Source organism: Misgurnus anguillicaudatus, unplaced genomic scaffold, assembly GCF_027580225.2.
Source record: "Misgurnus anguillicaudatus unplaced genomic scaffold, ASM2758022v2 HiC_scaffold_29, whole genome shotgun sequence".
In the NCBI taxonomy this organism is placed as follows: Eukaryota; Metazoa; Chordata; class Actinopteri; order Cypriniformes; family Cobitidae; genus Misgurnus; species Misgurnus anguillicaudatus.
The window spans coordinates 4,166,041-4,193,607 of record NW_027395279.1 but is presented as its reverse complement, the minus strand read 5'-3'; the positions used below and the strand labels follow the sequence as shown (position 1 = coordinate 4,193,607).

The window sequence follows — 27,567 nt, the reverse complement described above, 5'->3', positions numbered from 1 at the left end:
GCACAAGTCATACGGACTACATTTACAATACTGTTTTTTTCTTGAAGCGTATAAAAATTACATGTAGACTGATTTCACAACACTGCAACTTTCTGTATTTTGTTCCAGGTGGAAGTATGCCAAGATTCCTCTTTAAAGCACTCCATGTGATTGTCCTGGAATTTTTGGCTCCTCCCGCTGCATTGGTTATAAAGTACATAGGAGAAACAGATTTTAATCAGTCGTGTCCTGGTGTTACAAACATTCAGAGCTCATTTTTGTGACTGTGGCTATAATGGAAGTGTTTCTTCAGCAGATTTCCAGCACAGGTATAATACTTGCTGCTGTGTTGTTGTTTTTGCTTATGTATTTTTTCTCCATCGGCTCCAGCTCTCAAAATGAAGGAAAAGAGCCTCCAGGTCCTAAACCATTACCACTGCTGGGAAACCTGCTCACGCTGGACCTTAAGCAAACCCACGTGAGTCTCACCAAGGTAAGATCATGTGCAAATACATTCAGAATGACATGATTACTTTACTAATTTGTGCTGCAGTGAAAGGACATACAGATCCACATGAATCACATGCTTATTTTCTCTTATTTGAAGCGTGGTTTACGAATCCCCAGAGCCATTTATTTGGCGCTATGAATGTCTATTAAATGTGTCTGTACGTAGCTCATAGCCAATCGTTTCAATTATACCAGATGAAGTATGTAGAGCAACATAAATTCAAACATCAATAACTGCTATCAGGTACGTGTGCACACAGCTGAAAGCTATGCAACTAAACCGGTAGCTGTATATTGATATTGAAAAGCAACACAACTTAGTGGCACTGTGACAACCACAGTACAGGCATGATGACAATATGATATTAATTAATACCACTTACCATTTATAAGTTAAATGGACTTCGTCGACGAGGATGCAGGTTGGTCCTATTAAACTCTGTGGCTATCATGTCTTGCCATATCCAAACATCCTTCTTGGATATTAAATTGTTTAACGGCAAAAGTTGCTATTTTTTTAAATAAACTTGCGTTCAAAACTACTTAGAACACTATCTAAGGCTGCATTGAAAAGTAACTTCGCATCTGCTGCTGTGTTGGATAAATAAAACTACTTTGGTGTGTCGCATAGACGTCGTCATCGTCTTGCTGCCCCCTCCCCATTCTGTGATTGGTTCCCTATTTCAGGGAAAAAAATTGGTCCATAGTTTCCATGCTAGACTTGCAGCATGAATAAATTTGCGCGCAAGGCAGCATGGGGAAACCCAGGCTAATTATCAGTAGCAATTGTTCAGTAACAACAGCCTCTCTTCAATCAATCTTTCACATGCAAGAGTAAATTTCCACGATTAAAGTGCAGAGGCCAGAAGTGTTGCCAGATATCGCCAGAAATATAACTTGATCTGATAAGAAAATCAGCAATGATTTTATGAAAATATTAAAAGAATCATTTACAAATTTCAGAGGAACTACTAATATTTAAAAAAATAAAAATCAAGCTACATTCATTATTATAATAATTAGGGGTGGGTCGCACGCATTTGGCTTAAATTGGGTTTAAATCAAAGATTATTTGATAATTCTGTTGCACCAATCTTTAAAGGCAGAGTAGGCAGGTTTAAGTCTTAAAAAAGTCATAAACACTTTTTTCCAAATTTGTTTAAACTGTCTTTATATACCAATACATAAGTAAAATTTAAGTACTCTGAAAAAGAGAGTATAACAATCGAGGGTCTGTAGACCTCTCACAACAGCTAATTATTTCCATCCACTCCCTCCCTTCTGGGTTTCTTCTAAAGCCACGCCCCCAAAACACATGAACGCCCGACGCTGGCCGGCTCTGAGAGGAAGGAGCGCGGTGCATGTAGTAACATCATCACATGTAATAATACACCTAACTTTATCACTATGAATATAAACAAATAGGATGGCTTTTAGTACTCACTATTAAGCTAGCATATCAATACTGGTAAAGTTTAAAATATATTTTGTTTGATTCGCTAACAAACGAGCTAGTTATAGCTAAAAACATGTAGCATTGATACAAGTTTTTTTCATTACCATCAGTTACACTGTAATGAAGGTGAATTTTGTGGAAGATTCATAACATATAAGGTGTTTTGCATGTAAGAGTTTCCGTGATGAAAGCATTGTTGACTCTGATGAGGACTACACACCAAAGACAATACCGCTTCTGGATTGTCGACACGGGGAAAAGCCGTCACGATATTTACTCTCGTTTGATTTCTTTGTTTATACCTTTGTTTTGCCTTGTTTGCCTTCGCTGACTGCATATGCAGGTACTGTGAGTTCTGAATGCTCTTTTTCTGCCGTACTTTTGCTCTTCCTAGAGCAGGGGCGGCGTTTGCGTATGGCAGGGTATGGCAGTTGCCATACCCTAGCATTCAGACAAAACACCAGAAATCAACAGGTTATAATGATGCTCATTAAAGATCATTTTAAATATTTTCAGTAGAACATATCTGAACATTGGTACATAACTAATATGGATAATTTACACGTGTGCTCGACTTCATGCTGTAATACAGGAACCGACATGCGGATGACATCAAGATGCCGCGAGAGCGGTTTGAAAGCAAACTCTTACGATGATTTCTCGCCTCACCCTCGCGGTACTTTGATGTCATCAGCCTGTCGTTCTTGCTTGCAGTGCAGCTTTTAGTCCTTGCAGGAGGTTTCATGATGACCGCTGTTGTTATAATCTTTATTTTCGCAAGTAAACTCCTTTTTTTGTTTTAACATTCAAACAGACTCACGGTTCTCCCCCACACTCGCGCATGCACATTGCATACATTATTCCAGAAGTAAAAGGATTTGTTCTCCGTGGATACATAAACATGTTCTCTTACACTGGGAAATTGTTGCGCAGTCGAAGTGTATTAATTATTTGCGCGTGTTTTTGAATATGGTGACTTGTGGAATAAAAACTGCACGACGACAAAAGGTAAGACTTGTTTTTGCATTTAGCCCTGTTTTACTAAGAGTTTTATTTAGTGTTTTATTCTTAACTGGTTTGCTGGCTGGGTTAACTACGTGTGCTCTATCACATCATTAAAAGTCTTTATTGTGTTTAGTGTTTATTGGCGGCTGTCATGACAAGATTTGTGAAGGGATGTTACAGTATGTTTTGATATTATATTGTTTTAGTTTATCTGTTGCTGGAGTTGCACTTAGTTAAGAATGACAACATTTGAAAAGCATTTTAAACAACCATGATTTCTATTTTTGCTTTTCAATTGTATATTGCTTTCGTATTGTAGTCAGTAAGTGTACATCCGTGCAATCATAGTATGATTTTGTACAGGTTGGTGGAGTATGTACACACATGGATATAATGTGGTTTCATAGATTCGTTATTTGAAAGGCCTTCTTGTACGAAATTTTTTTGCCATACCCTAGGTTTTCGTGAAACGCCGCCACTGTCCTAGAGTGCCTTCCATTCCCCGAATGGAAATAATTAGCTTGTTTAAAACAGTGGTGAAAGGTCTACAGACACTCAAGTTTTATACTCTCTTTTTCAGAGTACTTACATTTTAATTATGCATTGGTATATAAAGACATTTTAAACAAATTTGTAAAGTTTTTTAGATAATTCCTGCCTATCCTGCCTTTAAACCTTGTTTAAAAATAAGTAGGGTTACATTTAAACCATCATTTTGATCCAGGTTTTAATTTGACAGTAAACCTAGATTATCTTTAATCCTGTTGCTCTATTACTTTTAGGGGCGGTTTCCCGGACAGGGATTACACTAGTCCTAGACTTAAACACTTTAAAGATCTCTCCAAACTGAAAACAACTTGCACTTACATATCTTAAAATACATCAGTGCCCTTTGTTTTACCTCAAAATGCACACAGGTAATGTTTTTAGTAAGGCATGTTTGTTAAAACTAGTTATATTTCCTAATTAAACTAAGTCCTAGTCCTGGATTAAGCTAATCCTGGTCCGGGAAACCGCCCCTTAAACTCTGATTTTAATCTCAGATTGGGATTAACTTTAAAGAGTAACTAAACCCTAAACCAACTTTTTTTAGTTAATGATCTGTAAGAATGATGCTTTATTAGTGCTGTTCATTGATTTTAGTACGTTTTTTGACATTTGGATATAAAGTGTTTCAATACTACAATATATGGTTTAAAAACGTCTGAGTGCTGCCCTCTTCAGGTTGAACGGTGGCTACTGCAGTTGAATTTTCCTATTGGATGTTGGGTCCAAAAAATGACTCGTGACGTAAGCAGGTTCAAGCTCACCACGCCCTTGTTACGATCTCACCACACACTTAGTTCGTCCCCTCTATCTCCATTGAGATCTGCCCACTTTTCTTGCATTTTTCAAATATTGCCAGTGGGTGGAGTCAGGCTCTGACCAGGGGTTTAGTTACGCTTTAAACTTGCAACTGAGGACGTTTAATGTAAATGGTTCTTAAATACATACTATGTGTGTTTATATACTGAATAATAACACACAGTGCACACACATATATTATGCAAAAACAAACTTTTATTATGTATGTGATTAATCACAATTAATATTTTGACATCCCTAATAATAATACATTATCAGAAAAAAATTGCATATGCATTGTATCTTTTATGTTTCTTTTACTTAGCTTGAAGTGCATATGAGTATTGCATTTTTCTTATTTGTTGCAATTTTTGGCTCTTTTTTCCTCACATTTTGGTATATTTGATCTTTCTGCATTACAGCTGTCAAAACAATATGGGTCAGTTTTCAAGGTGTACTTTGGCCCCAAAAAAGTCATAGTATTGGCAGGATACAAGGCCGTCAAACAGGCACTCGTGAACCTTTCAGAGGAGTTTGGAGACAGAGATATCACCCCTATATTTCATGATTTTAATCAGGGAATGGGTAAGAATTCAGTCTTATAAAAATAAAAGTGTTGTTTATTGTTTAACAGCATTAAAACATTTCATTTAGCTTTCTTTGCAACTGATCATCAGACCAAAATATTTTCATTAATACAATATCACTGGTGCAGCAACTTTTGTAAGACACTTGCATAGCTCAAAGATAGCTTGTCGTGAGGTTTGAATTGATAGATTAATGAATAAATGATTTCTCTGTAGGGATCGTGTTTTCCAATGGTGACAACTGGAAAGAAATGAGACGCTTTGCTCTCTCAAACCTACGAGACTTTGGAATGGGAAAGAAAAAAATTGAGGAGAAAATCATTGAGGAATCTCAATTTTTAAAAGAAAAAATTGAGACGTTTAAAGGTACAGTAGGCCTGAAAAAACATCTCTGAAAGCAGATGACTCCGGGCTGGATCTGCACTAAATCCGATGGGGATCGGGCCCAGAGTCCCCTGCTGTCTGGGATGGAGAAGATGGTGATATGATTGTAATGTATTTGTATGTATGTCTATATCCTGATATCTGGAATTCGTATGTATTTTACGAGTTGGCTAATTTGATGAATTTGTACGAAGTGAACTATACAAAACCCCACGATAAGGAACGAAAACTAAGGAAACCCACCCCTAACCCCAATGCCACAGGAGTGAAAGCAAATTGTACAATAACATATGAACGTGGTTGTATGAATTAGCCACCTCAAAAAATACCTACAAATTATGAGATTGTGTTGATAACTTCTTGTTCACCCCATTGCAGGAAAAGCGTTTGATTCATCACAGCCCATGGGTTTTGCTGTATCAAATATCATCTTTTCCATCGTCTACGGCAACAGATTTGATTACAGCGACTCTCGCTTACATGAAATGCTGAATAGCGCTTATGAAAACATGAAAATAACAGGTTCAGCTTCAATTCAGGTATTTCCACAAAATAATAGCCCAGTATACAACAAGGGAAATAATTTGTATATTATTTAAAGAATAAAGAGATTTGAGTTTTTCTTTATTAATACAACATAGATCACGATTCACTTTGCTTGCTTTTAGCTTTATAACTTGTTCCCTTGGCTTCGACCTTTTGTGAAGAATCAGCAGCGTATCATGAACAACCTCCAGGGGAACTACAAAAAAAGTGACAAAATATTACACGACCTCAAGAAGACTTTAAACCCTCAGGAACCCAGAGGATTTGCTGAGTCTTTCCTTATACGGCAACAACAGGACAAGGTACTGTGCACTAATGTACATAGATGAAATCAAAGGAGTTAAAGGCGTTTGTAAATGTGGATGTCATAAACAAATGAGTACCGTCCACCCCAGTAGAAGGACGGATGATGTGAACTTCACTGCTTCGCTCATATTGGTAGTCGCTCATCATTTGCAAAAAGTTTAACTTTTCTCAACTTTGTCGCATCGCTGGAGACACCCCATCCAGTCGCCAGAGGTATCTTTTGCTCATGTGGCCAGAAGTTGCCAAGCTTCCATTGAAAGCAATGAGATTACATCGCTCTGCTACTGCCAGTCGCTGGTAGTCGGAATGGGGGATTAGGTTGCTAAGCAACGGCAGACGCTACGGGAGCGCCCAAGCGCTTTGGAAAGAAGGAGGAAACGCTCTTTGCATGGCTTTAGATGCGAAATGTGATACACTCTTTATTAAGCTTCATTACAGCATTGTAGATATTAAAACTCCTGAGATCCACCAATCAGAGAGGCTCCAGAATTTCAAAAGCGTTTTTGATTAAAATTAATTGAGCACATCTGGCGTTATTTCCATGGGTGCTCTGCCATTAAGGTGGGTGCCTGAGCCTCAGAGACCCCACAGGATTCATACAAATAGCCCCACCGTCATAGGTGCAAAAAGCAATATTGTTGTAAGATTGTGTATGTATAATTTTATCAGGGAGGGTGAATGCACAATATAAGCAATCATATGCTAAAAAGGTTTAATTTATGCAGGACTCTGGAGAAACTGGGAGTTTTTTCCATATGAAGAATCTGTTTTATACTATAAACAACATGTTTGCTGCTGGTACCGACACTACGAGTACAACACTACGCTGGAGTCTTCTGCTAATAACTAAATATCCTGAAATACAAGGTTGGTAAATGTGAATGCATGTTAGAAAAAACATGGCAAGGCTGTAGCCGCCAAAAAAAGACACTGGAGAAAGACATTTTTACATTTTTAAACCAACATATTTATTTTCAATGACAACATTTTGGCATAAAAAGTTGACATAACTTATAAATTCAAGTTGAAATTAGAATAAGTGAGTTACAATATATGACTATTGTATTGAACCCATTTCACTTTTGGTTGATCTATTTTTTTGAAGCGCTGTTGTTACAGTCCTTGTTGCTGATTAATTAAAAGTCTTTAATTCATTCTAAAATCACACTGTGATGAAATTATGATGAGAAACACATCAGAATATAAAATGATGCTATATGGTCTCGCTGGTTGTAATCTTTGCTTTCCTGGCAAAAGCCAAGGTACAGGAGGAGATTGACATGGTGATCGGTGGACGTCAGCCTGTGGTGGACGACAGGAAGAATTTGCATTACACAGATGCTGTGATCCATGAAGTACAGAGATTTGCCAGCATATTTCCCATAAGTGTCCCCCGCAAGACCAGCTGTGACGTTCACCTTAATGGATACTTCATCAAGAAGGTCAGACATTGAATCATAAAATGTGCAACACAAATTTTAAGTCCCTATGTAGCGATACTTTTATCACTTAAAGCTCATCTTTGAGCATCATATAATAGCATAAATAAAAGTTTACCTGTCACATTAATTTTAAGCTTAAATGCAACTCTACACCCTTGCCTCATTTAATATGCATGGATCTATGAATATGCAAATTAGTCTCAGCCTCTACACAATCATACAGCTCAGACCACAGAAATGAATATTCAAATGAATCCCTGCCTACACTCTTTCGTATCACCACCAACCATAGATATATCTCAATAGATGCTACATTCGGCAATATCAGACACATAACTGCTAAAACTGGTTTTACACAATGCATATATGAACTGTGCGTTTGCAGCGCCAATTGTTTAGTGTTGATATTAACAAGTTAGAAAATTCACACTGCACATTTGAGCATCACAGAAGTAGAGCTGAAGCAGCAGTGATGTGATCATTTTAGCACTGAGTCTTTGTTCCATACATACAAATATCTATCCATCGACTGTGATGATGGTATTGGTTTTTGTGACGTACTGTAGGGCAGTGGTTTTCACACTGGGAGCCGCGAGATGGTGCCAGGGGGTCCCCAGTTTTATGACATTTTATGAAATACATTAATTTATCATGAATTCTGTGTAATTAAACCTAAAAAATAGGGCTACTAACCAAAAGCACTACTTTTTGTATAATTTAATGTTTTTTTTTTATTATTAAAATGTTGAGTTTTAGAACAGTTTTTGTCACAAATAATCTTTGGGGGGCCGCAAAGGAATGCACCGTACACAAGGGGGGCCGCACACTGAAAAAGTTTGTGAACCACTGCTGTAGGGAACCAAAGCGATATCAAACCATGGGAATGATATATGTTTTTTGTTGTTTTGATTGTTGTGAGTTGTAAAGGTTTGTACAAATTCTGTACATATGCTATACTACACTCTCAGAAATAAAGGCACAAAAGTTGTCACTGGGGCAGTACCCTTTCAAAAAGGTACACCTTTGTACCCAAAGAGTACATATTAGTACTTTGAACTGCCAAAATGTACCTTTAAAGGTACATATTTGTACGTAAATGGTACATATTTGGACCTTTTTTAAAGGGTACTGCCCCAGTGACAGCTTCGTACCTTTATTTTTGACAGTGTATACAAAAAAAAGGGGGAATTTTCTTTGGAAACTCATAAATTTGCACATGGTTTGTCTATAAAATGTCTTCACATGAGATAAAAAAATTCCATAAAATGGAAATGTTCATAACACTGATGTTTGTTTTCCCACCAAAAATGACCCCACTTCCTGAAGAATAATATAATTACAGAAGTAGCATTGCTAATTGATGGGATATTTAAAAGAATAGGATGAAAATATATTTTAAGAAAATACTAAATAAATGAGAAAATACATTAAATGGAAAACATTTTAGTTTCCAATAAAGTGATTTTAGAAGACATGGCAAAAAATCTAATCATTCACTTTAAAATACTGTTAATACTTAAAATACAACATGAAGATTTATATATAATGTAAAAGCATGCATAGTAAGAATTAGACTTTTGGTTTAGTGTTCACATCAGTAATACTTGATACTTGAGTTTAAATGTAATGTGTTGTGTTATGCAGGGCACCACTGTGTACCCATTTTTGACATCTGTGTTGAAAGATGAAAGCGAGTGGGAGACGCCCCACAACTTCAATCCAGGACACTTTCTGAATGAGGAGGGACACTTTATCAAACGAGACGCTTTTTTACCCTTCTCTGCAGGTAAAGTTCAGTTCATTGCTTCTCATTCAGATGTGACTTTGATCATTTGTTAATCATTCTCTCTCTCTCTCTCTCTCTCTCAGGCCGCAGAGTTTGTCTAGGGGAGGGTTTGGCCCGGATGGAGCTCTTTCTCTTCTTCACTTCTCTCCTTCAGTATTTTCGTTTCACTCCTCCTCCTGGAGTCTCTGAAGATGAATTGGATCTCACTCCAGTTGTGGGCTTCACACTGAATCCATCACCTCACGAACTGTGTGCAGTCAAACGGTTTTGATTTCTGTGGTTCTGCAAATGGACTCAAAGCTATGACTTCAAGGTGGTGGAGCTGAATAATGCCATTCAATAAGACCTTAACCAGATTTTGAACTTGGGGGATGGGGCAAAACATTCAGGGCAATATGTGTATTTTGTATATGTATATTAAAAATAGCACATTTCTGATTATTGGGGAGGAGATGTCCCCCTCACTGTCTTTTGTGGTTATGGCCCTGCCATACAAAGTTAATCATTATACAAATATTTGAATGTTCTTATGATCATTATTGTTTGGCAATACCATTTAAGCAATGCAATAAATATGCTTGTCTTGTAATTTTTGTATGTCTGTGATAAACTACACTAAAGTTTGCCAATTTGAAATATTCATATTTTTGGAGTGAAGAAATAAATGTTCTTTGTCACTTCCTGAAAAATTATGTCATCAGGGAACTTAAGCTGTTACAGTTTCACAATGTAAAAATTAGCCAATTCTTCTATGAAATCTACACTTCTATTGTAACTACTATTGTCAACACACATCATGTTTACTTATTTTGATTGATTCATAATCAAAATAAAAAATAATAAGATGCAACATTTGAGTATTTTGTCTCTCTCATAATGCATATGTTTTTTTTCTTATCCAAATCATTTTGCGTCCACTCTGGACTGACTGACACACTACTGCTGTTGTGTTTGTGTTGTAAATCTTTTCTGGCTCCTCCCTCATGTTTTAGACCGAATCATTTCCTGGCATGAATACTGGTCGGTTCAGTTTGAAGACTTACAGCAGCTGTGTGTAAATCTCTTTTACTATTGACTATGGCTTTAGTGGAAACACTTCTCCTGAATGTCTCCAGCACAGGAGCTTTACTCGCTGCTCTTCTGCTGCTTTTGGTTATTTATTTCTGCTTCAGGTCTCCAGAAGATGACCAAGAACCTCCAGGACCCAAACCACTGCCACTCGTGGGAAACCTGCACATTCTTGACCTTAAACAACTTCATGTGAGCCTCTGGAATGTGAGTAGACTTTTTTTCCCAGATTCAGTTTTCCATTACAGGCCCAATGAAATGCATGGGTGTCTCACAATTGTGTAAACAGACCAAAAATATATATTTTGAAAAATGCATTTACTTCAGTCTTGCAAGTTTGCACAAGCGTGAGTGTGATACAAAGCCTAGTTCATAGTTCATAGGTTAAGCAACACCTGCGTTACCTGAATTTTGCACTACTGCTGCTTTTGTCTGCATTTCATACTCCCATGTGCCGTTAATGTTAAATGTCTAAAATTGCACACATTTTATTTTTGTATTCTTATTTTATTCTTTACTTTAGCATTTAATTTTTATTATTATATCTTATTACTTTTTTAGCGATTAATACTTGTCTTATGTTGTGTCTCACACTATGAGTCCCCTGGTGAAAAACAAATATACTTTATTGTATTTCAAGTATATTTAACTTTGCAATAGTACATTACAAATATACTTACAAAGGAATGTACTTTCTTTAAACATATTTAAAGTATGCTTACAACATATTTGCGCATATTTTTTACAATTAAACTTTTAACATACTTCAAAATAATTATACTTTAGTATATTTTCTAAAAGTATACTTTAGAAAAATATACTTAAAGTTAAAGTTTTGTGCAATTTTTAAAGTATACTAAATTTAAACTTATTTTAAAATGTATTTTATGTATACTTTATCGGTATGCTTAAAGTTATCATTATAATAATGCACTGACAGTATATTTCCAAAATACATTATTTAGTATTCTTTAGAAACAGTATATTTTAAGCACATTTTGAAAGTATATGGGGTGTACAAATGTACAGGGAGTGCAGAATTATTAGGCAAGTTGTATTTTTGAGGATTACTTTTGTTATTGTACAACTACAGTGCTCTTGGTCAATTCAAAATGTTAACAAACCCTCAAACCTGAACATTTAAGTAGTAAAAGTGAAATTTTGGCTTTATTAAGAGAATATTTCTATGTACATCATTATTAGGCAACTTTTAGTGTGCAGAATTATTAGGCAACTAAATGAAAAACAAAGATTTTACCATCTCACGTGTTTTTTTTCACCTGTTAAAGTGAGAATAATAAACAAACTCTACATTTACAAAAAAAATTATAAAACAATAAAAAATAAAAAAGATATAGACTCAGTGACCAGTATAGCCACCCTTCTTTTCGATAACAGTCACAAGCCTTCCATTCACGGATTCAGTCAGTTTCTTGATCTGGTCTGAACCAACATTTTGTGCAGACGCAACCACAGCCTCCCAGACACTGTTCAGAGAGGTGTACTGTTTACCTTCACTGAAAATGTCCTGCTTAAGAAGGGATCAAAAGGTCTCAATAGGGTTTAAGTCAGGTGAAGAAGGGGCCATGTCATTCGTTTTTCACCTTTAAGGCCTTTACTGGCCAGCCATGCAGTGGAGTACTTTGATGCATGTGCTGAAGCGTTGTCTTGCATAAAAAAGTCTTCTTGAAAGATGCAGATTTTTTCCTGTACCACTGCTTGAAGAAAGTGTCTTCTAAAAATTGGCAGTAGGTCTGAGAGTTGTTTTTTATTTCCATTTTCAACCTAAAAAAAGGTCCAACAAGCTCATGTTTAATAATACCTGTCTGTGCCTGCCTGCCTGTAATGTAGAAGACACTTTCTTCAAGCAGTGGTACAGGAAAAAGTTTGCATCTTTCAAGAAGACTGATTATTTTGTAAGACAACGCTTCAGCACATACATCACAAGTACTCCACTGCATGGCTGGCCTGTAAAGGCCTTAGAGATGAAAAACTAATGACATGGCCCCCTTATTCACCTGACTTAAACCCTATTAAGACCTTTTGATCCCTTCTTAAACAGGACATTTTCAGTGAAGGTAAACCTTACACCTCTCTGAACAGTGTCTGGGAGGCTGTGGTTGCGTCTGCACAAAATGTTGGTTCAGATCAGATCAAGAAACGGACTGAATCCGTGAATGGAAGGCTTGTGACTGTTATCGAAAAGAAGGGTCGCTATACTGGTCACTGAGTCTATATCTTTTTTTATTTTTTATTGTTTTATTAATTTTTTTTGTAAATATAGAGTCTGTTTATTATTCTCACTTTAACAAGTGAAAAAAAAAACAAGTGAGATGGTAAAATCTTTGTTTTTCATTTAGTTGCCTAATAATTCTGCACACTAATAGTTGCCTAATAATGATGTACATAGAAATATTCTCTTAATAAAGCCAAAATTTCACTTTTACTACTTAAATGTTCAGGTTTGAGGGTTTGTTAACATTTTGAATTGACCAAGAGCACTGTAGTTTTACAATAACAAAAGTAATCCTCAAAAATACAACTTGCCTAATAATTCTGCACTCCCTGTATATTATTTTATGGAGAAATAACGTGGGCTTAAAATTACGAGAGAGCAGTATGTTCTGTTACATTTTATATTGTAGATGTATACATTTGTAATGTACTCCTAACATAAATAAAACACACTCTAAATCCACTTATCAAGCATGAATTTAGCACAAAAACAGTCATGTACTTAAATTGTACTAAATACACTTAAAGTTGTTCCACTTTAGCACACAAAAGTACACTAAATACACTTAAAGTTGTACTTTGTTACAATTAATATACAACTAAAATATATTAAGTACAAAATTAGTTGTTCCAAAATAGCACTCTTTAAATAAACTAATCAATAGCACACTTTAAGTATACTGGTCATTAGTGTGACTGCAAGTATACTTAAGTATATCAAAATTAAATATATTTAGCATACTATTTTTTCACCAGGGTCCTCTGATGTCCTTCAGTATGTCCTGTTCTGTTATTGACAAAAAAGCTGACTTTGACTTAAGAGGGGGCAGGGATCATGTTTAAAAGAGTACAAAGAGGTTTTGCTTCTTTTGTATTTGTCACAGGGTGGAATGAAGCATTTAAAAAGCAATCCTAATGAATCACAAAGGTATATTTATACAGAAAGAAAAACTAGAGCACATGTTGAACACTATTTATTACATTTTTTTTAACTGTGCAGTAGCTGTAATGTACAAATAAAAATCATATCCAGCAGTATTGCATTTGATTTTAGTTGGTTTAGGGCTGACAGGAATGATTAAAGGACTTAAATGCATGCTTTGATAAAATATTTATATCGATTATTTAAGGGATCTCTGATCACCTTCTGCATTAAAACTTTTGAATGCACTGTGCATGAAACACGCATTGTTTTTAGAAAGTAAAGGTTTTATCAGTGCTTTTAATCTGTAATGTGATGTCAGACAGGTTTGTTTACGTTTTTTCTTGCTCTTGTTTCAGTTATCCAAGAAATATGGGTCAGTGTTCAAAGTTCATCTTGGACCCAAAAAGATTGTGGTTTTGGCCGGATACAAGACGGTTAAACAAGCCCTGGTGAACCAAGCTGACGAATTCGGGGAAAGAGACATCACACCTATAGTCCAAGACATGAATAAAGGACACGGTAACACATCACTTTAACCGTTTTACTACTGACTATAAGTTAAACTAATTCTTTTTACTTAAGTTTATTTTTTGTTGCTCTGTACTTTGTAATTTGAGAAAAAAATAGTTCAATGTTATTGAGACAGCATTCCAATGCATGAAGGCATCAAGGCACGTCGTAATCCAATGTTTGATTAACTTCCTGTCTTCTGAAAAACCTTCATTGGCCGTTTCTCAATCCGAAGGCTGCAGACTGCGGAGGCCGCATATGCCGGCTGCATACACAATTAAAGGAATTCTTTACCCAATTTAAATATGAATATATGTAGTAGAAATGTGAAGTTTGTTTTAGAAATTGGTGCTTTCTAGGCCGAGAAAAGCCAGAAAATGTGTTTTTGGCTCATGTGAATTAAAAACACCATATCCCAGAAGGCATTGCTTCGCTGCTCTACGAGGCCACGCCTACCGGTTCGAGAGGGCAGGCAGGAGGAAGGGACATTCAATTAGGAAAGCTACTAGCAAGTTGACTCGAAAACAGAAATGACACTGGTTAACCTGAGTCTCTGTTGGCCTTGTACACACTGCAAACTTTCCGGAGTGACAACCGCATTTAAATGCGGGAGTGAATCCCCTAAATGTTCGTTACATGTCTGTACGAAACAAGACTCACTCCTGAAAATGTGATGATTGACACAGAGATAACCATACAATTTTCTGCTGTCTCGCGTGCTTATCACTCACAGCTTTGACCAAATAATTTAACATCGTTCTGTTTCGCAATAAACCTCCGTCTTGGCGTTGTGCATTGTACGCATGTACTTGCATACCGTTTTGGCGCTTAACAGTTTATGGCTTTTGGCTCATGAAGCGATCAAGTTTTTGGTGTTATTAAGGTCTAAAGATGCCGGTCTCAATATTTTGATCTTTGAGGTGAAGCATGTGGATATATTTTGGTTTACTATTGGATTTTTCTTGTTCGCTGTTTTTTCCATGCAAGATCTGGCAACACTAGTAAGCAAACGCTCGTGCCTCTGTCATTTTCTGCACCACGCATACAGAAGACTTTCTAGGCATTTATTTTAGAAGAGAGATCTGTCATGTCCACGATGCACGTTTAAACAATTTATTAACTACTAGTTGTTCAGTTCAGTTATGTACACACTATGCAGAGTTTCTGTAAATGCGGTTGTCACTACCTGCATTTTGCGGGAGATAATGCAGTTGTCAGTCCCGTAAATGACTGAACTGTGTGTGTACAGAACAGGATTACGCAATAAAAAAGTGACAACCAAATTATTATGCAGTGTGTACGGATAGTTGATAGATTATTTTATAAACTACCTTTTTTCATCAAAATTGTGATACGTTGTTTTGTACCGGGATGGGCAGTCAAAACCAGGAAAGGACAAGCAGTAAGTTTCCATCCTTTGCCGGTTTTGCCGGTTTATAGATGTAAATATAACAACCCATTGCTCAGCTGACAGACTTGAAAACAAACAAAATACTCACTTTATACTCTGGCCTCTGTTTCTCCCTTTTTTTGTCACTGAACTTTGCGGTGTAATTGTAACAACGAGCACTCAAACACACCAAACCAACAATTACTAAAAACACAAACAAAAACACATTATCCACGGGCACTGCACTAGTTCATAAAAAGACATACCTGTATTATGAAACAGCGCATCAGTCGTAACCAAAGGCGAGTTCGCGTTGCTGAAATGTCCATGCTAAACGTTCACAATATAACATCCATTTGTGTATTATTCAACATATTACATATGAGAAATATTTATATTCCATCGGATTCAGTATAAAATAATCAGTACGCCCCAGCTCCAGTCTGCCCGGGCTCTGGCCATTCTTCCTGACCGCCAGGCAAGGCTCGCTCCTCGGCTAAAGCAGCTGCTCCGGCAACCTCTTGTTTCTCGCTGTATTGTGTGTAGCCACGAGCATCGGATTCACGCACCAGATCTTCAAAATCCCCTTCTGCCATATAGTCTTCTGTTTATTACCTGCTGTTATAAATGTTTACTGCTGAAAAGAGAGCGCCTTAGCGAAGATTCAAGATGGCTGACTCTTTTGTTGATTCATTTTCCGAATGAACTTGGCAGGGTTGAAGACATGCGGAAAAAACTCCTACTACTGACTGTAGTCTTTGCCTCTGGCCAAAAAGTCCTCAGATTATGCAAAAATAATCATTTTGCGTCATCAGAGTACTTTTTTCCAGAACCAAAATACAGATATCTCTCCTCTCAGGGAGACATGGGGGAGGGAAACACGGCCATTCAGAAATACCTCCGGGTTTCTACTGATAAAAAGCTGAATGCTAAATCAGTGAAGTATCCCTTTGGTTTATTTAAGTTAACTAAGCATTACATTCGCAAGTCATACGCGTATACATCAATTTACGATTAACTAAGAATAATAGTCAACTTTATAATTGTTAATATTCTGAAATAAGACATACTTGATGACGTATGCAGCATAGAAATGCGACCTCCTGAGGCTGCAACCTTCATATTGAGAAACGGATATTGTTTTGTCCCACAATTCTATCCATGGGCGTGCACAGGGAATGTAATTGGTCAAATCAAGTAAAAAAAAAATGGCGGACAAGAAAGCGACTGAAGCACAAATTTAGTGTAAATAAAGTTACGTTTTCACTTTTTACACCTATTGATTGCGAGAAATTAGTATTGTAGTTTTCAAATATGGAATTATTTATCACAAAAGCACTCTCTGTTTATATTTCAAAAAGAATTCCATTACTCTGCCTATGAAGGCTGTCCGAACGCATTTCCCAGAGCTGCCTTCATGTCGCCTAAGAAATATCACAGATCAACAAACAGTATGAAAATGTCTAAGTCTAACTAAATGTCTAACTAAGAGATGCTGTTTTCCTGCAGGAATCATCTTTACGAATGGTGACACGTGGAAAACCATGAGAAGATTTGCTCTCTCAACTCTTCGAGATTTTGGGATGGGAAAAAAACTGAGCGAAGAAAAAATTATTCAGGAGACGCGATATCTGCGGGAAGTGTTTGAGAACTTCCAAGGTATAACAAATACAGTGTACATTTCATAAATACAGATTTGAGTGCTAATGTTTAACAAAATGTATTCTCTGTTTCTGTATCTCTTGCAGGAAATCCCTTTGATACATCCAAGCCCGTAAATTATGCCGTTTCCAACATCATCTCAGCTATTGTTTATGGAAACCGGTTCGAATATGACGACTCAAAGTTTAAAGAAATGGTTAACAGGGCAAACCGGAACATCCTCATGATCGGCTCTGCTTCCATACAGGTTCCTATTTTAAAGTTTCCCTCTAGGCAACACTTTTAGCCTTTGAAGAAGGGCCGAGACTGTTTAGAAAGTTGAGATGTTTGTGGTATTTATATGAGACCTTACATCAGGGTTCTCCAAATCTTACCCTGGAGGGCCGGAGCACTATAGAGTTTAGGTCCGACCCAAATCAAACTTAAATGGACAAACTGCTCTATAGAGCGCGTTTCATCACCAGTGTTGGGGGTAACGCATTACAAGTAACGCACATTATGTAATAATATTACTTTTATGAAGTAACGAGTAAAGTAACGCATTACTTTATAAATGTACACATTCATATTTTAGTTATTTTTTTTTAAAGTAATGCAAGTTACTTTTCAGTTTAATTAATTCAATTTAAAAATAAAATAAACTGAATTAAACTAAACATATTAAGGCAGAATTATGCACTCTGTGCGCCTGAGCGGGAACAGTTTTAGTCAGAAACGGAGATGGTAGGCCAGAATTTGATATTTTTGCGATCATAAAAAACACCTGCAAGGCCTGAAAGAGATCAAGCCTCAGCCAAGTAAGAAAAAGTAACGCAAAAGTAACGCAAAAATAACGCAAGCATTACTTTCCATAAAAAGTAACTAAGTAACACAATTAGTTACTTTTTTGGGAAGTAACTTAATATTGTAATGCATTACTTTTAAAAGTAACTTTCCCCAACACTGTTCATCACTATGTTGTCTCAGATGATGATGACATGTTTGTAAAACAAATTCTGTATGTCTCTGCTGTCTGTACTTACATTACTGTAAAGCTGCAACAAATTTTCAATAATTTTCTGTCAATTTTACAACAATTCAAAATTGTGAAAAGCCAGCATGATCTACTGATCTCCTGATGTTTATGTTATACTTTAGCATGTGGTTTGACCTGCAGATCTACAACATGTTTCCAGTGCTTGGGCCTTGGCTGAAGACCTGGAGACTTCTAATGGAAAGTATGGAGAGCAACCTGGCTGAAATCCAGGTCCTGGTGGATCGCTTACGGGAGACCTTAAACCCTCTCGACTGCAGAGGATTAGTTGATGCCTTTCTCATCCAAAAACAAAGCTTAGAGGTAAAATATCATAAACTTACACTGATCAGCCATTACATTAAGAAAACTTCCTAATATTGTGTAGGTCTCCCAGGGTTTCCCGCAGCACTTACGCTGCGGAACCCTACTGCCTTAACTAGGTTGTTGCACAAAAGGTTGTCAAGTGCATCTTGGAGAATAGCGCTGGCGCTTCACACCGTGAGTGGGCACGTGCGCCACACGACCGAAATAAGAGAAGATAAAAAAGAGACGTGGTGCACCGTCGCTGTCTGAACCAGGCTTGGTCGCTGCTAGAGGTTGGACCATATGCTCAGAAGGCCACCTTATGCTTGCTCATCTGTGAATATACTTTATTTAGTCCCCATAGAGGTGCAACTTAATTATTACAATAGTTATTTCTAACCAACCACAATCATTTTCATTTCAAATACTTATATCACTGACAACAGTGGTCCGGCCAGGATATCGTCCTTTAAAAAGTGGAGTTGCAGCCCTCAACTGATGTTTATGTTGTCATTTTGTGTATTGGCCACCAGTTGTGTGATTGCAGTACCAGTTTTAGCCACAAGTTTTGTGATTGCAATACCAGTTTTGGCCACAATCCTACATACTGTTCCTTTAAATATCCAGAGAACAAAGCATTGTGATAATGATGTACTGATTGGTTCTTGTAAACCCAGGCGTGTTGCTTAATATACATACAGCGGGGGATTGGTTAACATGTCTAAGGTAGGAGGTGTCTCCCAACATTGAGGAAAGTTTGCTTACACTTTAACATTACATTATGTTGTTATATAGTATGAGTAAGACCATTGTAACCACTTGCATTGAGATATTTCAATTGAAAAAATAAAATAATAGGATCAGTTTCAGATTCTTTGTGCATGTAGAATGTAGCATTTCATATACAGATTGCTTTGAGGGAATGAGAATACAGATGTATGATACCCTAAAACCTTTGAAAACCAAATGTTGCAGAGAGTTGTTTTCCCCGGCATTTACGGTGCACCCATGCTGGGTTCTTTGGGGACTGGCTATCTTTATTCAGGAAATTGACCTTACGACGTAATTTATTTGGCATCTTAAAAAGTCTTGGGAAATGTCCCCTTTAACCATGTCTTTGTGCCTACAACAGAAATCGGGAGAAAATGGTTCGCAATTTAATGATCTGAACCTGCTCATGACTGTGTCCAACTTGTTTGCTGCCGGTACTGACACCACCGGCACAACGCTACGCTGGGGTTTACTGCTCATGGCCAAATATCCTCACATACAAGGTCATAACTGTTTTCTTTATATTTACAAAAGTGAGGAAAGATGTATGTTTTCTATAAAATGTCTCATCGTTATAAAACATTTTCTGTGTGATCTTCTGGGTCATAGATCGGGTTCATGAGGAAATTGACAGGGTGCTTGATGGACGTGAACCGGTTACAGAGGACAGGAAGAATTTACCTTACACAGACGCTGTGATCCATGAAATCCAGAGAATGGCAAATTTAGTGCCCTTGAATCTGCCACATAAAACCAGCTGTGATGTCAACTTCAATGGATATCTCATCAAGAAGGTCCGTCTTGCTCGTATTGTATATTATTCACATTTTATGGTCTGTTGTCCAGCTGAACTTATCTGTCAGAAGTTTATCTTAAAAAAATATTTGTTGTTTCCAGCCAAAATTATGGGTCCAAAACCCCCAGTCTTTATCACACTAATGTTGTCTGTGTTTTTTTCTGAAATCTAGGGGACGTGTGTTCTGCCACTGCTGACGTCTGTTTTGAGAGATGAGAGCGAGTGGGAGACCCCCGACACTTTCAACCCTGAACACTTCCTCAATGAGAACGGTCAGCTGATCAAACGTGATGCCTTCATGCCCTTCTCTGCAGGTAATAAACTTTACAGGGTTAATAGCAGCTAGTACATAAGTGTTGTGTTTGTATTGAAAAAGTGGCAGAACTAGAATTTTTTTAATGGGGTGGCCAGGGGGTGGCCAAAGCTACTTTAGGGGGTCCATAGTCCATAAAAGAAAATGACATGTAACCATGTATCAAGAAAGCATAAATGAATCTTTTGATCGCATTAGATGTAAACATAATAAGGGTGAATTTTAAATCTTTCTACTGTATTTCTTACATCTCATTTACTGTCTGTTAAAGGGATTCACCCAAAAATGAAAATTCTGTCATCATTTACTCACCCATATGTTGTTCTAAACCTGTATTTTTTTAATAAACACAAAAGAAGATATTTTGATAAATGATGGTAAGCACACAATTAATGGTATATCCATTGAATTCCATCATGTTGTTTTTATTCCTACTATGGAAGTCAATGGTTAACAGCTGTGTGCATACCATCATTTATCAAAATATCTTCTTTTGTGTTCATAAGAAAAAAGAAATTCGTACAGGTTTAGAACAACATAAGGATGAGAAAATGATGACAGAATTTTCATTTTGCGAACTATCCCTTTAATGAGGGAAATCTAAACTCCATGATAAACCTTAAACTTTCTTCAAATAGCAGAGCTCAACACAAAGGATGTTTCGATTAATCTTTATTTACGAAGATACAAAAGATGCAAAAGTTTTCTTTTTTCTTTTGATATTTAATTAACTTTAATGACAGAGAGACTTCAACAGGTTAGGCTAAGACCGAATGCAATAAAATGTTCATTCGTTTAAGACGTACAGTAACCAAATGTTTAGTATGAAAATCACCAAGACAGCTATTTTGACATATGAGCATTTGTCCGTTTAAGCCAAAAAGACGCGAATATGAAGTCGTTTAAGCTCTGGCTGTGCACGCGCACTATCGGATATGCGCGTCGCGCTTTCAAGTTCAATGTGGCAATCCAGTCGAATTAACAATTGTATAAAGATCACGTCAAGTATGAAAACATGGTGCTGGGTTTTGTTGTAAAAAGAATTGGCAATCTTAGATTCAGTCCACAAGACAATTACCACACTTCCAGCATATACAGTGAAAATAAATCATGTAGTATTAGCAAAATGTACGACTTCACTTACATCATTTTAAAGATTACAAGCATTATGTAGACATGACATTTATCTTCTGATGGTATGAAAAGTGTTCGTTAAGTTACAGTAATTTTTCTGACGCGTTTTTGAAAAGACGTCACTGATGGAGAGATAACAGAACGCGCATTATGTATTTTTTCTTAATTTTGTGAAAAGCACAACATTTAGTTTTATAGACACACAAAAAAATGCAACCCATTCTCACCAAAAAGCGTACAAATGACACTTGAACGTTTTAAATGATGTATAAATCATATCTGTATGTCCAAAATCAGCAGAGTAATCCGAGTCTCTTTGCGCAGTGATTGAAAAATAAAGAGTTTGCGCCGCGACCGCAGGGAGGGTTAATATTCATAATGTTTGTTTTTAACAATGTGCTGCGCTGCCGCAAGTCGAAAATAAACATAGCGATTAAGTAAAAGTAGCGCATTAAATTTGGGGTGGCACACGGGGTGGCCAGTGACATGTCAAGAGTGTCCAGTGCCACCCTGGACACCCCTCTGGCTCCGCCACTGTATTGAAATGCTAGCAATATCTACTTTATACCATATTTAAATTAAAAATTTAACCTCAGCTTAAGCACATTGCCTTGATACTGAAACATGCAGTATGGTTGGTAAAAGTATATTAACTATAAATACAGAACACGGTGCATCTAATGCAAAAATAGTTCAGTCTGCACATACTGTCGTATGTCATTACAAACACATTCCCTTCTTTTCTCTCAGGTCGCAGGATTTGTTTAGGAGAGGGTTTGGCCAGGATGGAGCTCTTTCTCTTCTTCACTTCTCTTCTTCAGTGTTTTCACTTCACTCCTCCACCTGGAGTCTCTGAAGATGAATTGGATCTCACACCAGTTGTGGGTCTCGTCTTGAACCCCTCACCACACAAACTGTGTGCAGTCAGTAGGGTAGAAAAACACAACCTCAAGTTATAAATAAAATAGCAGAATAACTAGTTAAATATATACCTCATGATTGTAAAACATAAAGACTCTTACAATGGCATCCAGTGACTTCTTTTTCGAGGGCGCACATCTCTTTTCTTATAAACCATGCATGCAGCAGGCTCGTATTTTGACAAGACGCATTATCGGACAAATATTTTGAAACTGAGCCCCTCGGAAGAGAAGTCACCAGCCACCACTGGACTCTTGTTTCACATTATAAGACTCTTAGACTATTATATTATCTCATTAGCTTTTACATTACACATGTACATTCTGTGCCTAAACATATTCAATTGTATTTTTGTTGGAGTAAAAATGTATATGCTGTATAAATATATATATATATCATTTATGCATTTGACAGATACTTGTATGCAAACTGACTTACAGGGCATTTAAGCTATGTATTAGTGTGTGTTCACTGGACCCATGACCTTCTTGCTGCTACCGCAATGCTCTACAAGTTGAGCACAGGAACATAATATTTCTGCAATGATAAAATATGTTGTTCTGGAGGAAATCAAATCAGCTTCATTCATATTTTGATAATAAAACTGCAAATTAGTCAAAGCCAGGGGCGGAGCCAGACATTGTAGACATTGGGGGCTTAGCCCAAATCTAGGGGTTTCAAAGCTTGGTCCCCTGTTGACATTTTTTCTCCATTTACGGCAGCTTTATAAACTATTTTTTAATCTAAGTGTTCTCTGTATTGTCCAGTGTTGGGTGTAACTAGTTACTAAGTAATTTGTTACTGTAATTTAATTACTAGAAAAAGTAATGTAAGGGATTACTCTTATTTTTCTTGTAATCGAATTACAGTTACTTCTGATGTAACTAAATACTGTCTATGGACTGTAGAACAATTATGTATTTTATAATAAATAGTGGATTTAACATGGTTTTAGTTTACAATTCTCACTATTAACTGGTTGATTATAACCATTAATATTACTGAGATGTTGACTGTTTTTTAGTAGGCCTACTTAAATAGCACATATTAATGCCTGATTCTGCAAAACCTTATTCTACATCCTTAACCCTCCCCATTTCTACAAATACTTAAAATAAACAGCTACTTTAGTATTAATAAGCAGTAGTTGGAGTATATTGAGGCAAAAGTAGTTAATAGTTAATTAATAAAGAGAAATGAACCCTAAAGTGGGACCAGAATAATTGATGTACTTTTATATATTGTTTCTTCGAGCCATTTCAAGCCTATCCTCGTATCATGTACTAAATAAGATTTAGAAAGTAATTAGTAATAATTAAATACTTTTTGGAGAGAGTAATTTGTAAAGTAATTTAATTACATGATTGAAGATGTAATTAGTACCTAGTAATTAATTACTTTTTTGAGTAACTTACCCAACACTGGTATTCAGGGACGTGCACAGACATTTTGAGGGGCAGGGGCTCAAGTGAAATAAAGGGCACTTCTCATAATTATGTTTTTTTTTTCTTTTTTTAAACAAAAAAGTATATATATTAACGCAATTCTGACTTCCTTAAAATTTATTTAAAAAGTTTATTAATTTTATCTTCCTCAAACTAACGCAATTGTTTCATTTTCAAAAGATGTCTACAAAATAATCAGTTCACACAGAAACCATGGTCTCCTTAGTAGTCTAGGTTTATAGAGCAGCCAATGAAACCATTACACAATGTGCATGTTTTGAAAACATTAAATTACACATTAATTACAAATTTGTTAAAATGCTAAAAACAAAATTGTGACTGCTGAGTAGTGCTACATGCCAATAAATGCTATATGCTAGCGTTTAGCTGAAGTTCTATTAGTTTGCAATTAGTTGTTAATCAAAATCTGTATTTTTGTCTGATAAGGGCTCAAAATATAAGGTCTGTTTACTAATGTGAGCTTCTGGCATGAGCCTCAGAGCAGAGCAATCAGAGCAGAGCTCAACGTTATTATTCATGACCCTTTCAAATAGGGCAAAAATAGACAATTTCATTCAAATGACAAATTCTAGGCTTGTAAATGGACATGTAAAAACGTTTCTGGATAATTTTTGCACTTAATAAAGTGCCTTCTTTGTCAAAAAACAATTTTACATATTATGGCAACACATCCTTTGGCACCTTTAATCGTAGGTTTCATATTTATTAGGGTTACACATGTCAGAAACAACAAATATAGATTAGGCCTATTTTATTTGTATTTTATATTTTACTTTTTGGTGATGTCACTAAAAATTCAGACTGGGCAAGTAAAATACTGAACCATCAGATTTCTTCCCAATCTACTCCAGCACTCCAGTATAACACATTATACTTATTTGACAGCCATTACAAAAAACGTAAACAAAAAAGCTTACTACTGCAGTTAGCAATTATTTTATTGTTTGTGCTTTATTATTTTATGAGCAGTCTGTTTAAACTACATACACTACTGTTGCAAGTTTGCAACTCTTCAGGTTAATATGGGATTGTCGTGGAAAACAATGTCCCTGAATCGTTATGTGTAATAACGTGTCCCATATTTTGTGCATAAAACTGTTAATATAAGAATGTTTTCTTCCTCACACACTTACCGGAAGCTGCCTGCAATCATGCACATCGCGTCTCGTTCAGGCTTAGATTTGGCGCTTCTTACAAGCGCGGATGCAGCATACACGAGTAAAGAGAACTTAGACCAATCATAAAGCGAAGTAGGTTAGAGAGGCGGGACTTAGGAAAGGTAAAGCCAATCATATTAGCGATGTGAGTTTTGGAGGCGGGACTCATCGTTAACCGTTTGTGTACCACAAATAGCGCTATTTTTCTTTTTATAAGAGTTTATCGAATGATTCCTGAATAAATTCATGTTAAATTAAATAAGTAACAAGTAAAAAACACAAGAAACAGACAGACATCAGTTGTTATATGAATAAAGATCATATTATAAAAAAAATAAAAAGCTCCCCAGAAAAAAAGGGCACTTTTTCCTCAAGGAATAAAAAGGGCAGGTGCTCAAGCCCCCTTTGATGTATATGTGTGCACGTGCCTGCTGGTATTGTCATTTTGAAACTGCAACATAACAAATTTTGACAATGATACTTTAACTTCTCTTATCCAAAAATAGGCAAACATGTTTGCTGAAGGCTAATCCAGTAAGCTACATAAGAATAACAATTTTTGACTTCATTGACAGAACAATTTCTCACCTGCTTATGGAAGCGTTTCTCTCTCTTTCTGTCTATCTGTCTGTCTGTGATCTCTCTCCACTCTCCTCTCTTCCTATTTGCACTGACAGTTATCACACATAAGGATATTTTAATGTAAGAGATTGGGGATTCACATTTTATAACTGTCTATCAATGTATTTCTGAGGTAAAATCATTGCGAATTTCAAATGCATATTGACAAAACATAAGCTACCTAACTAACTATATACTTTCTCACCTTCTTACTTCTGACGTCTTTAAAAATATAAATCGTATATCCATCTATAAAAAAGTATATATGCAACAATGAGCAAGTTTTTTCAAAGTTTTAATTCACTATTATTAAATGTACTTTAAATACAACGTTACCAAGACCAATGAGGCAGACTAGACCAGAGCACCACAGTAAGTTAGACGTTAGCCATGCAGATAATATATCAGTTGACGCTATTTATAAATATACACTTACAGTAATAACGTTTACTGTGGGGAGATTCAGCATATTATTTTGCCTTGAACACGCATCTCTTATTCATTTTCAGTTGAGTGGGGGACCGGAGAGTTAAAGCTAAGTGCCGCCACCTAGCGTCCTGGATGAATTCATTTTACAGATCTGAAAAGATTCGGGGCTTTTGACAAAACATTCGGGGCTCGAGCCCCAAAAGCCACCCCCCCCGCTCCGCCCCTGGTCAAAGCTTTTGCTCATTTCACTACTTTTTCTTCATATGCATAAAATAAATCAAACATCTGCTGCTCCCTGCTGGACATTTATTACAAAATCAAACCTGGTATGAGAAAAGAGACAAGTGTGATACACATGTAGTATTACTTGCTCTAATTTGACCAATGCGAAAAACTTTTTACATCCTCGCACTGGTAAGAAATATTCTATTTCTTCATTTATCAATTGCAACAGTACACATGTAGTATACCTTTTATAATGTCCCTGTGGACTGGTTTATATAGCCCACATACAAGTCATCTTAAACTAATGATAGCTGAACATAAAATAGCAATTCGTACCCAGAATTTAACTTACGCCATGGCGAGACATTATAAACAGGCAAATCACATGGTTCACCAAAAGTTTGGCATGGCATCATTAAAGTTTGGGGGAAGTTTAGAGGTGGTGATATTGTCCAAAAACTCCTATGCAGGAAAGCTTTTTGGATACATACATTAAACACTCTGGAACCATTTGGTCTAAATGAAGAATTAAGTTTAACATGCTTCTTTAAACATTTCAACATATTAAATGTAGTATGTAAGATAATGATTTTTATTTTAATCGTAGTGTGAATGTTTTGCATATGTATCTGTGTTTGGGCATTTGCCTTTAATGATTGATCTGTGAATGTGATACCTGGGTTCAGATACAGCAGGGAAAATAAGTATTTGACACATCAGCATTTTTATCAGTAAGAGGATTTCTAGGTGGAGTATTGACACAAAATTTCCACCAGATGTAGCCATCAAGCCAAATATTGAATTCATACAAAGAAATCAGAACATTTAAGTATAAAAGTTGGGTCATAATAAATAAAGCAAAATGATATGACAATACATTGTATGGGTCAAAATAATTGATTTTATTTATGCCAAAACTCATTAGGATATTAAGTAAAGATCATTTTCCATAAAGATATTTTGTAAATTTCCTATCGTAAATATATCAACAAATGTATTTATCATTAGTAATGTGTGTTGCTAAGGACTTCATTTGGACAACTTTAAAGTCTCCATGAAATAGAAGTAGTGAGAGCTGCCTGTGCAGGGCCTGTGGGGGCCTAGTGAGGGCTTTCTGGGGGCTAAGTGAGAGCTGTGTGTGCAGAGCCTGTGTGGGCCTAGTGAGGGCTTTCTGCGGGCTAAGTGAGAGCTGTGTGTGCAGGGTCTGTGTGGGCCTAGTGAGGGCTTTCTAGGGGCTAAATGAGAGCTGTGTGTGCAGGGCCTGTGTGGGCCTGGCGAAGG

General features: G+C 36.5%; 2 protein-coding genes across 2 annotated transcripts; both read left to right on the top strand.

Annotated features, from left to right (window-relative positions):
- The first annotated feature begins 215 nt into the window (after nt 1-215).
- LOC129436631 (cytochrome P450 2K6) lies at nt 216-10,195 on the top strand. The gene is made up of 9 exons (XM_073865128.1): nt 216-472; nt 4,717-4,879; nt 5,098-5,247; nt 5,644-5,804; nt 5,934-6,113; nt 6,843-6,984; nt 7,375-7,559; nt 9,204-9,345; nt 9,429-10,195. Exons 1-9 carry the CDS (start codon nt 275-277, stop codon nt 9,614-9,616), a joined length of 1,509 nt encoding a protein of 502 aa, XP_073721229.1. The 5' UTR covers nt 216-274; the 3' UTR covers nt 9,617-10,195.
- Nucleotides 10,196-10,338: 143 nt separating this feature from the next.
- Nucleotides 10,339-22,452, top strand: LOC129436629 (cytochrome P450 2K1-like). The gene is made up of 9 exons (XM_073865123.1): nt 10,339-10,620; nt 13,930-14,092; nt 16,983-17,132; nt 17,222-17,382; nt 18,292-18,471; nt 19,586-19,727; nt 19,834-20,018; nt 20,193-20,334; nt 22,218-22,452. The coding sequence occupies exons 1-9, from the start codon at nt 10,423-10,425 to the stop codon at nt 22,424-22,426; spliced, it is 1,530 nt and encodes a 509-aa protein (XP_073721224.1). The 5' UTR covers nt 10,339-10,422; the 3' UTR covers nt 22,427-22,452.
- The last annotated feature ends 5,115 nt before the right edge of the window (nt 22,453-27,567 follow it).